The 13,467-nt window shown below is 38.4% G+C and overlaps 1 protein-coding gene across 2 annotated transcripts in view; it reads right to left on the bottom strand.

Moving 5' to 3' along the window:
- SEC24D (SEC24 homolog D, COPII coat complex component) overlaps positions 1 to 13,467 on the bottom strand; it is a 104,901-nt gene that overhangs the window by 63,445 nt on the left and 27,989 nt on the right. For both annotated transcript variants that reach the window (XM_045997832.1, XM_045997833.1), the window contains exons 7-8: positions 13,016 to 13,127; positions 7,205 to 7,332 (exon numbers count right to left, since the gene is read on the bottom strand). In XM_045997832.1, the coding sequence (XP_045853788.1) occupies positions 7,205 to 7,332; positions 13,016 to 13,127 (240 nt within the window). The remainder of the gene's footprint in view (positions 1 to 7,204; positions 7,333 to 13,015; positions 13,128 to 13,467) is intronic.

Raw genomic sequence — 13,467 nt, 5'->3', positions numbered from 1 at the left:
GCTTAATAGCCTTAGAACCTGTATAGCTTCTACATCTACAAAACTGGGATAACACCTACTTCACAAGCTGCTATCTTCCTGAAGGATAATATACAGACATAATACTAGAGTGAGACCATTTTTCCCCCTGATGCATTAAGCCACAGTGTAGACTCCGCTGAGACTGTCAATTCACACCAGCAAGAATGGCTGAAAAGTCAGATGCATGAAGACCAAGCAATCACTCCTACAGGTGATACATATAAAATCCACCCCTAACATAATGTATTCGTGTTGGGTTTGACCTCTGACAGTCATTTCCTTTTTTCTTAACCCCCTTTGTCAGTTTTTTGACATCCATTCCTTTTTCTCTCCAATGGCTTCTTCTTATCTACTGAACCTATCAGAATATGACTCCTCAATAATAATAGGACAAACTTCCTTATTTTTTTTTTATTTATTTGACAGACAGAGATCACAAGTAGCCAGAGAGACAGGCAGAGAGAGAGAGAGGAAGCAGGCTCCCCACTGAGCAGAGAGCCCGATGCAGGGCTTGATACCAGGACCCTGGGATCGTGACCTGAGCTGAAGGCAGAGGCTTAACCCACTGAGCCACCCACGTGCCGCAGGACAAACTTCTTTAAATCATAAGTAAGGTAAAAGTTCCCTGAACCTAAACTCCATAGAACAAAGATGTCCCCATCAGAGTTTTTTTCCACACTGCCCCCAAAATTAACTGGGTACTTGCAAATTTTCTGTAAGTCATAGACACGAGTAACTGGTCTTGTTTTCCCCTCATATCCCTAAAGTTCACTTTAGTTCCTAGCACAGAGTAATTAGGGGATTATAAATCAAGTGAAATGTAAAGGATTGGATAAAAGTTTATCTGCACTACATTAATTCAACAAGAAAGGAAATTACTTTGACTATTATATCCATTTATAATCTAAAAAAATGTAAACAGATATTTCTGAATCTAGTCACAGATGCAGGAAAAGCTTCTGCCATCTGGTTTATAGGTGAAATAACTTAATGTCAAGTATAATCAGATGTATGCACTTGTCAAAATATAAAAATTTCCTATTTTGAAGAAAATGCAAAATTAAATATAATCTTTAATCCTTTTGCATTGGAAGTCTATTTCATGTCTACCTTTGTTCTTAAAATACAGCATCAAAAAAAAAATAACAAATTACTCAACAGAAGAGCTTACAAGATAACCAATTACTTCTCCTGAATAAATTCCTCATAGTTAACTTCACTGAATGTGGCAATGGGTTTCACTTGAAACACACACACAAAATTAAAATTTACAATAACGAACATCAAATCTTAAACAATGATGATATATATATGCCCTTGGAAATAGCATACAACTCCAAAGCAAATGCTCACAGGGAACATTCTCTAATCATAACTGCTTGGATTAGGTTTATTTTTATAGGCCGTTGCTAACACAATGGCATGCTTTAAAAGGTTCTGTCAAATAGAACCAACTAAAAAAAACCAACTGTATTAGAACCTTTTTAAAAATCCTGCCTCATCCAGCTCACCAGCACAGAGTAGCAGTGATAGTCCCCAGGGCCAGCGGCCCAGTTAATCCCCAAAGAGGAGACAAGTCTTCTGAGAGCACAAACTTTAGGAACTTCTTCCTGATGCTTTAGCATCCTTTTCATATTTCTTATTTTTTTTTTTTACCTGTAAGCCTATTTCAACAAATAAAAGTAAATGTATTTTTTTTTAAGATTTTTATTTATTTATTTGACAGAGATCACAAGTAGGCAGAGAGGCGGGCAGAGAGAAAGGGAAGCAGGCTCCCTGCTGAGCAGAGAGCCTGATGGGGGTGCTTGATCCCAGGACCCTGGAATCATGACCTGAGCCGAAGGCAGAGGCTTTAACCCACTGAGCCACCCAGGCACCCCAAAAGTAAATGTATTTCTTTAAACAGAGAATATCTCCATCCAACTCAGAAGACACTGGTACGTAAGAGACACTCATCCTTCTTAAATATAATATATTCATTAAATATCATACAATTTCATTTGTCAGTTATACCCCCCTCTATATATATATACATGTATATATGTGTATTATATTCAGGGTACTTCTGTTCTTAAAGGTCTAAGGAAAAAGGAAGAGCTTCTTCTGTAGAGATAGCTGCAAGAGGGAAAAACAGTACTGTCAAAATACATTTACCTGGTCAGAGTCTCTTGCAATATGATAAGAATAAAGAATGTTATTTTCTCAAGTAGAGCTTCTCCCTAAGTCAGATTCTAAAAATAAGCCACCACTCCGAACTCACACATTTATTACTTTGGGAAGCACAAAGACTAAAATGCAGCCCAAGTTTTCACCAAAGGGGAAAAAACTTCATGCTGGTTGGGAGATGGTGTTTGGTTAGATCAAACAACTTTGTTAAATAGAAAACACACACATTTAGTCTGTGTATGAAATGTACATATGCATAGAGGGGGAAGGGGGTGGGCTTGAACTAACATCTGAAAGCTTTTCTCAATACTTTTATTTTCAGGAACACGTTACTGAAAAATTTCACTGTTAATAGTAAATGGTGATAACAAGAAGGTGGTTACAGATTCTGGTTTGGGGTATGAATAACTGCTGAATTTTGTTCTGTTCTTTGGTGGTTGGCCCCCCAGGCAGCTGTTTCATGGGGAGGGGCAGGGTGCTAGGGTGCAGTTGAAAACTGCAAATTCATTGAGGTGAACAAGGTACACTCAAGCTAACACTGCCTAGGGACAGAAATCCCATGTATCCCATATTGATAGAGTCTACCTGGCTTTCTTTCAAGGTAGAAGTGTTACCTTCTGCTTATAAAAGTAACAGATTACTGTAAAATGATTCAGATAGCATAGGAATGAGTAAGGTAGAGAGTATACATCTACAGCAATCCCATCCCCTCCGAGACATGTCAAGGGTTTGCTATAACCTTCTCTCAGGCACACTCATGTTATTTTATTTCCTTCAATTTTAGGATTCATATTTTAAATTTTCACAACTCTGGAATCTTACAGATCTTAAAGTGGATACATACAGTTACAATAGTGTTTGTCTTAATAATACATCATGCCACACAGCTGTTGGAAAGAATAAGGCAGCTCTGTAGGTAGTGACATGGTAGGAGTGCCAGACAAGTTAATTGAAAGGAGAGAGTGTATGCTATACTACCATTTATATATTTATTTTTTAAAAGATGTACACTTACATGCTAGTATATGCATTTTTCATTTCTAGAAGGAGGCACAAAGAATAGGTGAAGACTGTCTCTAAGGGAGAAGGTAGAAGAGTAGGAAGGGATCTTTTTTCATTGGATACCGCTTTCATCTAAGTTTGTATTTTACTTATTTAAAATTAATTGAGTCATCAAAAAGCAAAATGATACTACATATTACTATGGATTCATGAGCATGAAGTCAATATATAAAGTCACATACAGGGAGGATGCATACCAAATTCGTTACAGTGTTTGCCCCTAAAAGGGAGGGAGGGAGGGAGAGGAATGGCCTGATAAAGGAGATATCATATGTAGCTATGAAGTTTTAATTCTCATAAAATTTTTTAAGCAAATATGACAATATGTTAACATTTGTTAGTGATGGGTGGTATGTATGTGAGTGTGATGTTATTCACTGGTACTTCCTTAAATTTTGTTCAAAGTATAAAAATTGAAATAAAAACACATCTCATGGATACGACTCCAGAGCCATCAGAACTTCTAAAATTAGGGGTGCCTGGGTGGTTTACTTAGCTAGCATTTCCTTCAGCTCAGGTGATGATCCCAGAGTCCCAGGAGTCCTAGGCTCCCCACTAATGCATGCACTCTATCTCAAATAAATAAATAAAATCTTAAAAAAAAAAACTTCTAAAATTATAAAAAACAACAATACCAAACAGAGGAGATAACAAGCGACTGGTTCTCTAAATACAATGTTAGAAGGACTATGAAGCGGTATAACCATTTAAGAAAATGGTCTGGTAGTTTCTTATAAAACTAAAAAGAAACATGTATTTCATGAGCCAGAAAATTACTCACAGTTACTAAGAGAAATGAATATATGTCCACAGAAAGACTTGTATAAGAATATTTATGGAAGCTTTATTCATAAGAGCCAAAAACTGGAAAGAGCCCAGATGTCCACCAGTGAAAGAACAGATAAACAAACTAGTATGTCCATATAATCAAATACCATTCAGCAATAAAAAAGGGAGAAAACTACTAATACATGCAATTCCATGTTGATGGCACTTTAAAACATGATGCTGATGATAGAAACCTTACACAGAAGAGTGCATACTCTGGAAATCTATTTATATGCGGACCCACAACAAGCAAAACAAATCTATGGTGGAAAAAAAAAAATTACAACAATGGTTGCCAGGGAAAGAAGGATGTTAGAAGGGGTGGGAGGCTGACAGAAAGGGATGAAATACTTCTAAGGCTGACAGTAATGTTTTTCATCTTGAGAGAGATTAGGGCTGCCCAGGTGTACCCATTTGTCAAAATTCAGTGAGTGGTTATGTAAGATATATGCACTTTATTGTAAATCAATTTTGCCTCAAAAGGAAAAATAATCTGTAAGAAAATAGTGAACTCTCATTAATGATATGCATGCTGGAATATTTAGTGGGCAGTGTTACTAATTACTGCCTGCAATTTACTTTGAAATGCATAAAGAAAAAGATGGATTGATGAACAGATGAAATAAAAGGTGATAAAAACAAGTATAGTTAAATGTTAATGATAGAATCTAGGTGTTCACTATAAAATTCTTTTAAATTTTCTGTATGCTTGAAAATTTTAATAATAAAATTATTGAAAAATAGTTAAAAATTCCTTCTAGCTATTATTTAAAACACATACACATTATATATTTTTTTAATTTAAAATAAATGTATTTTAAGATTATAAACCTTGAGAGAGTTTAATTAAAGTTTAGAGGAGATTACAGCACAAGTGTTTATGAACTAAAATTCCCCTTTCATGTCCAATACCAATTAATTCTTCTCTTCCATTCCTAATTTATCAGCCTTCTTCTGTTCCATTGATAGTGCTGCTACAATTTTCTACTTCGTGGTTATTTTATTTTATTTTATTTTATTTATTTATTTTAAAGATTTTATTTATTTATTAGTCAGAGAGAGAGAGAGCACAGGCAGACAGAGTGGCAGGCAGAGGCAGAGGGCAAAGCAGGCTCCCTGCTGAGAAAGGAGCCCGACGTGGGACTCGATCCCAGGATGCTAGGATCATGACCTGAGCCGAAGGCAGCCACTTAACCAACTGAGCCACCCAGGCATCCCCTTCGTGGTTATTTTAAACCCAAGGGAATAGATTTACCAAGCCGTCCACTTATAAGCGTGAAGCCCAGTTCACTCTTTATATTAATTAATGGAATTTCTAAACTCATAATGAATACTGAATTAAGAGATAAGGGAGAGTTTAAATCTCTGGGAAAAGAATAATCTAGAATTAAAAAATATGTAGTACATTTATTAAGAAGGTCATAGTCTATTTTCTTATCTTCTTTTTTTATTTCTTATTTTTTTAATAAACATATAATGTATTTTTATCCCCAGGGGTACAGGTCTGTGAATCGCCAGGTTTACACACTTCACAGCACTCACCATAGCACATACCCTCCCCAATGTCCATAACCCCCCTCCCCCTCTCCCAGCCCCACCTCCCCCCAGCAACCCCCAGTTTGTATTGTGAGATTAAGAGTCACTTATGGTTTGTCTCATACACATTATATTTAGCATGGATCTCTGTCATTACACATCAGTTTACTTTATCCTTATTAAGCACCGAGATTTTAAAGAGGATTTTATGGACATTAATATTAAATTTCTGGGACCATCCTATAAGGGACCATACTTAAAATAAGTAAATACTGAGCATACTTCTTGACTTACAAATATAAGACTATACTGCATATAAGACTGGCTTCTAGGAACAGCCTCTTCTCTGCCCCACTCTACCCTGTTCACTCTACCCCCAAAGAGAAGGCAGCATTCTGCCACACTATAAGGAGAATGAGTGGACATCTCAAAGGATATGAAAACCACTGTCCATATGCACACTGTCTCTCTTCTGTTTCCTTCTTCCCTGAGGTGATGTAAAGCAGACCTCTTCGTCCCCTCCCCCAGGCCACTGTACCGCCCGTATCAGCTGATGGTCAGCCCATGAAAGGGGACAAATCTGCTCTCTGGTGCAGATGCTTTGCCTTCAGTTCAGGTGCTGTTAGGTATTCATTAGGTCAGCCAACTTCAAAGGGCCATTAACAGCCAAGCTGACGTTCTTGGGAAGTTGGGAAGAGAATCTGAGCGGAGCAAAAGGAATCCAGGGTTCAGTACAGCTTACTGGACTACTGCAATGGGATTATGGTCAAAGTTCCAGCTAGAATTCAAGCTTTTCTTCACCTATTTGACTAGCTCTACTATAGTACCTTGTGTCTCTGCATGTATGTGGGTATCCACCATTCAGGGCATGAAAAGAAGGACTGGCAGCCATGTTGAGGGGATGTCTCAATCACAACATCCATTAACACCATCCTAATATCAGGCATTTTAAATAAACACCACTTATCTTTTTTCCCAAAGAATCATTGGGATTCATTGAGTACCTCCTTCCAAGTCAAAACAAATGCTTTCTAATCAAATAGACTTAGGGTTAGGGTTAACCCTAACCCTTTGCCCCGTGACTGTTAAAGCAGCTATAGTAAGACCACAGACCTCAGATTCTGTTACCTTCCTTCACCAGAACATCTGGATGCTGAATGTTGGAGCCTGAAACTAGGTATAAAGGTCACATGATAAGTCTAGTATTTGTCACTATGTGACATTCCATATTTCCTGAATCTGCAGATTGTTACAACAGACCCCAAAGTGACTCTTTTCTTCAGTGTTTGTTATATGGGTTGTCAAAAAACACAGCTTGTCAGATTTGGGTTTTCCTAGTGAATTGAATGATTAGATGTTTCTGAATTATATAAATAGTCTCCAGTTTTCTGTTTATAATAATAATGTATAAGAAAACAGTAATGAAAGAATTTTAAAACTGCTAAATTACTGAGTTGCTATTTTCTCTAAGATTTTAAGTAATCTCTACACCCAACATGGGACTCGAAATCACAACCCCGAGATCAAGTCACATGTTCCACCAACTGAGCCAGCCAGGTGCCCCTTGAATTGCTGTTTTTATCATTCTTACCTCATTTGAAGGAATTGTGGCAAAGGGTTTGATGACAGCAGCTAATGGAATCTGAGCTTGCTTGGCCATATCTGACGTGCATGGGAAACAGTATGTTGTGCAACGAATGTATCGAGGACTAGCATTGCCTGAAATGTTTAAAGGAACACACTTAAAATTTGATAAGAAATAAAATCTGCCCTATAATATTTAAATATTTATAATTCTAGATAACACATTGCCTTATTTGTATAACTTTCATGATTTCTAAAAATAGTATTATGCAATGCTACAATCTATGTTTATATTTATATTTATTGAATGTCTACTAAATTTTAGACACTGTCCTAATTGCTTCCTTGTAGCAATTAGGAAGATACAGACAATAACTATTAAACCCAATAAATGAGTAAACTGCACAGGTCATTACAAGATGAAAAGTGCTATGAAAAAAGCATATCTGGTTAAGGGGTAGGAGGAGGCTGACTGCAACTTTAAACAGTTACAGAGTAGGCCTTATTTCAAAGGTAACATTTGAGTAGACTCCCAGGAAGCAAGGCATATTTACTCAGGCAGGTGGCTGGGGGCAGGGCAAGTCCGACTCTGGAGAAGTCACAAGAGGCCTGTGTGGCCAGAATGGAGCACAAGCTGGGTACAGCAGTCGGTGAAGAGTTCAGAGAAGTAACAAACGTTGTACAGTAACCAGAGGAGAAATGGTGGTGGTAGGGACCAAGGACCAACAACCAGAGATACTGACAAGTGGCCATATCCTGGTCATATTTCGGAAGTATACTGGTTGTTGATGGGAGTGATATATGGGGTGTGTAGATGGGAGGTGGGAAAGAAAGAGAAGATCGAGAATGGCTCCAAGGTTTTTGGCCTGAGATAACAGAAGCATGAAGTTGCCACTAATTGACAAGAGAAAAGCTGCAGGAAGGGAAGGGGTGTGTTAGTGGGATTGTGGGCAGAGATCAGGAATCTGGCTTTGGACATGTCCACTTTGGGAACTCTGTAAACAACTAGATACGTGAGTCTGGGCACTGCGCTGAAGATACACATTTGGGAATTTTCTATGAAGAACAAACTAAAGCCATGAAACTACCTTGAAACCACCAACAAAGTAACTGTGACCAGAGAGGATGACCAAGAACTAAGCCCTAGATCCTCTAACATAAAGAAGTCAGAGGAAGGGGCGCCTGGGTGGCTCAGTGGATTAAGCCGCTGCCTTCGGCTCGGGTCATGATCTCGGGGTCCTGGGATCGAGCCCCGTGTCGGGCTCTCTGCTCCGCAGGGAGCCTGCTTCCTCCTCTCTCTCTGCCTACTTGTGATCTCTCTCTCTCTGTCAAATAAATGAATAAAATCTTTAAAAAAAAAAAAAAAAAAGAAGTCAGAGGAAAAGAAGAAACCAGTAAAAGGGCTGAGAAGGTTAAAACAAGGAGCATCTGGTGTCCAGGAGGTGAAGAAAGTACACCAAGGAAAAGCATGATCCTCTGTGCTGGTACTGTTAGTACCACAGGGTGTACATGCCACTTGCAGTGACAAAGACGGAGCTAGAGAGCATTACCCTAAGCAAGATAAATCAATCAGACAAAGACACACATTGTATGATTTCAGTCAAATGTGGGAGTTAAGAAACAAAACAAATGAGCAAAGGGAAAAAAGAGAGAGGGGCAAACCAAGACAGACTCTTAACTACAGAGAATGAACTGATGGTTGCCAGAGGAGAGGTGGGTGGGACAACGGGTGAAATAGATGATGGGGATTAAGGAGGGCACTTGTCATGATGAGCACCGGGTGTTGAATGGAAGTGTTGAATCACGATATTGTATACCTGAAACTAACAATACACTGTATGTTGACTAACTGGGCTTTAAATACGAATGTAAAAAAAACCCAAAAAACCCACCACTGGATTTAACAATATGGAGGTTGCTAGAGGCCCAGAAGTTTTGGTGGAATAGGGCCTGGGGTGGGAAGCCTGCCTACAGTGAGTTTGAGAGAAAAAGAATTGGCAATAAGCCTTTCAAGTTGTGTTGCATTAGGGAGCAAAGAAAAGAAGGCTAGCTGTAAGGAAAACAGGTCAAAATTTTTTTTAATTATATAAGATAGGAGAGTAAAAGAGAGATAATGACATAAGAGAAAGAGGGAAGACTTAATGTAGCAACATACTAGAGCAGTGCACAGCAGGAGAGGCTGGCTTCTGACTGGAGCACAGATCATTCCTTTATGGCCAAAAGCAGAAAGACAGAGCACAGGTGCACATTAGGGCAGGGGCTGATAGGATGGTGAGAATCTGTGGAAGCTCTCTTCTGACTGCACAATTTTCTTAGAAAGGAGGACATATGAGCAGTTAAAAGAAAGGTTGGGAGAGGTTGCAGGTTTCAGGAAGGAATGTGAAACAGTTACTAAGGAGAGAGGAAAAGTGAAAGGACTCAGGGAAGTACAGTGTGCTGGGAAGCGCATGGTCCTGAGTTTACAGGGTGGGCAGCAGGCCGGGCTGGGAGCCTTCCTCTGGCCAGGTTTTGCGGCATGGGTGGGCCTAGAATGAGTGGAAAGCTGGACCTGAGAAAGCTCAGTTTCTTCTGTTCAGCTTTAACCTATTACTGCCAGATTCTACTGTTTAAGACCAGCTAGAAATCTGCATTTTTACATAAGATATTCCAATTTTATATGATGGCAACTACTTCAAATAGAAACAAAACAAAATATTGCGCACGACAAATTGACATGAATACAGGCTGAATCCAGTTGTTGTTGGTACTATGTTTCTGCTGTTGTCTCTCGGAGCCTCTGCAGCAGAGCCCAAAACTGGATTCATAATTATGACAGTAATTGCCCACGTATTAGGCATCATTTTAAGAGGTTACATGTGAACTCACTTTAGTCTCACAATTGCCCTATGAGACTGATACCCTTAAGACCACATTTTACAGAGGAGAAAACTGAGACATCAGGAGGTTAAGTGACACGCCAAAGCTTAAGGGGTTTAGAGTAAATGACAAAAGTCATATTAGAACTCATTATAATTCTTTGCTATATCCCAGATAAGTTGGGTCCAGATTCTGAAGGATGAGGAGTTAAGATTAATCCTCTTACCCATGGGCAATGATGGGACTTTTTTTTTTTTTTTTTAGCAAGGGCAATATAATCACATAAACACTTGAAAAAACTAAACTACCAGACACTGACAGCATATGGGGGCAGGAAAACATTAGAGACAGGTAGACTGGTCATTACAGTTAGAGTCCAGGTAAATACTAACATGGGGTAAAACAAGAGTCTTGGCAGCAGAAATAAAAGAAAAACAAATATTAGGCAATAAATGTAAATGCTTGAACCCCTGTTATTGTTAAATATTTCACATAACTTAGACAAAAAAAAAACTTAGACAAGATCTTCCTCATTAAATCACACAAGACTATAAAATAGAACTTTACACAGGCTGTGAAATAAGAATTTTTGAATATTTTAAAGTGTATTTTAATTTTTCTTTGTACTCAATTTTTACTAGCCAAAATTACTGACAATATATTGAAACTGAGTGTTTGTTCTTTACAGGGTTTTTAGCTCTTGACAGTGAAATATGCATATGGATGAGCTCATAAGGGACAAAACAAATTTTGGTTTCAAGAAGATAATACACACAAAGATAAGATTTTTTAAAAACCATTGAGAATTCGTTTGGGGCACCCGACTGGCTCAATCAGTTAAGTGTCTGACTCTTGATTTTAGCTCAGATCATGATCTCAGGGTCTTGGGATCAAGCCCCGAGTTGGGTTCCACGCTCAGTGTGGAGCTGCTTGTCCCTCTTCCTCCCCCGACTCATGCTCTCTCTCTCCTTCTGTCTCAAATAAACAAATGCATACATACATAAAATCTTCTTTAAAAAAGGCACTGAGAATTTGTTTTTATAAACAGGTATGCAAAAGTGGGGCATGAAAGATATGGCTACAGTAGATAACTTAGCAATCTCCGTAGTTAAGAATCAAAACTCTTTGTGATGCTTAATAAAGAGCATTATGGGAAATCTGACTGGAAAACATTCAATAAATTAATCATTCAACAAATATCTAGGAAGCTAAGCCCCTGCTAGAGGCTTAGGGACAGAGGCAAGTGAAGCCTCTGGCTTTAAGGTCTGGTAGGAGAAAGTGATAATAAAAGCAGATAACTGGAAAATGGCATGGTAAGTATTACAGAGGAGCAAATTCACTAAGTAGCTCAGGGAGGCAATGAGTCAGCCACGTGGTGACTACACAGATTATATGATACTTGAACAGGGTCTTGCAGGATAGGTAGAAGCACAGAATCAAGGGATGAACTGAGTCTCAAATTAGATCCTGTAGCCAAAGAAGTAATATATATATAATTTTTGTAGGCAACAAAAACATTATTTTTTAAGTAGGTGTTTTTCTTTATTGGAGTCACTCCTAACTAGCTGTGTAGTTTTGGGCAAGTCACTTAAGCTCCTTGGGCCTTAGGGCCCTCACATCTGTAAAGTGGGAGAGAAAACCAATGAAGGCCAAGGTACCTTCTGCCTCTGTGTTCTACTTATGTCTGTGAATTTCTGCACATGTATGAGATTTGGGCTACATCCTGAAAATTTCACTAGTAAGTATCAGCTGATTAGCCAGGCCAGACAAAGGGGCTTCACAGTACAGAGCCAATTTCAGGGTTTCACGGCAAGCAGCTCTCTCTCCTTGCCAAGGGCTAGATGGCAGGAGAAATGATGATGATCTGGACCTTGCCACTTCACCAGTCTTCCTTTCTCTTCCTGAGTCTTCCATGCTCTTTCTTTACACCTGCCCGATGATCCAGTAATTCCACTTCTAGGGATACACCCAAAAGAACTGAAAGCAGGGACTCAAACAGATGCATGTACACCAGTGTTCACAGCAGCCACGTGGCTGCTATGACTACTCATAATAGCAAAATATCCTTCAACAGATGAATGGATAAACACAATGTCTATATATGTAAAAGTGAGTATTATTCAGCCTAAAAGAAGAATGAAATTCTGATTCATTCTATACCATGGATGAACCTTGAAAATATTATGCCAGGTGAAATAAGCCAGACACAACAAGACGAATATTGTATGCTTCCACTTACATGAGGTACTTAGAATAGGCAACTTCAGAGACAGAAAATAGAATAGAGGATACAAGGGCTGTGGGGAGTGAAGGAAGAGGGAGTAATTGTTTAATGGGCACAGAGTTTCAGTATAGGATGATAAAAAGTTCAGGAAATAAGTAATAATGATTTCATCAGGTGTGATTTAGCTTACCATAAAGAATGGAATAATTATATATTCCTGGAAAGAGCAAACCTGCACAAGGACAGATATATTAAACCGGCAGCACACAGAGGATAGCTGGTAGAAATAAAGCTCAGCCTTTCCTCATCCCAGTTCAAAATTGGAAAAACAGAACCCACATGTTAAAGAATCTGCTTAAAAAAAAATCACTGGGGCTAGAACCAGGTATGCCAATTTCTACTCATGCTATCTTGGCTAGGTTTCTAATGTAGTAAATAAGTTAAACCAAAGTAGGGCTTGTATTAATTTAACCCCATAAACTAAAATAATTTTCTTAAACTGGTATATTGAGCTCTACCTCACCAGACACTCTCTAGACTGCTGCAAGCAGAAAATAGAATGCAGTTGATAATACATTCTCAGTGCTTGAGCGATCGATGGCAAATTGATCCCCATTATCACCTTTACAGAGGTTCCCCATCAATGATAGCATTCCTGAAGGGTGTCAGTGTATTTACTTTTAAAAAATGGTGAAGACTTTTAAAACCTCAATGAAAAATACTATTAACAATAAATACCTTGGTCTTGTATCACACAGTCTGTAGTGACCAGGGGAGGAACCTGGCCTCTGGAATTGGTGGCATAGACTTGTCCTCCTCTGGTGGCTCTGTCATTCTCGATCACCTGAATCTGATATAAGATATCAAGAACAAGTTAAAATAAGACTCTTCCAAACATCCTCTCTCTCCCCCTCTTTCATTATTCACATACACACAAATAGGCATTTTCTAAATCCTTTTAGTTCATTTCAGACCAAATTCTCACTGAGAACCTACTTTTGAAACATACAATTTTAGAGCAGCAGCTACTAAATTCTCTTCTGTATTACTCTGAGTTCTGACCCTTCAGAGAACTTCATTTTTATTCTTTTTTTTATTGGAACCATAGATAAGCATTAAAAAAAATATTCTGGTAGAAAAAGAAATTAAAAATAGCTTTTAAAGAAAATACGCTTTATAGTTAAAGGAAA

This window comes from Meles meles, chromosome 2, assembly GCF_922984935.1.
Source record: "Meles meles chromosome 2, mMelMel3.1 paternal haplotype, whole genome shotgun sequence".
NCBI classification, from domain to species: domain Eukaryota; kingdom Metazoa; phylum Chordata; class Mammalia; order Carnivora; family Mustelidae; genus Meles; species Meles meles.
Note: the sequence above shows the minus strand (reverse complement) of the source record. Positions and strands in the feature narration are given on the sequence as shown.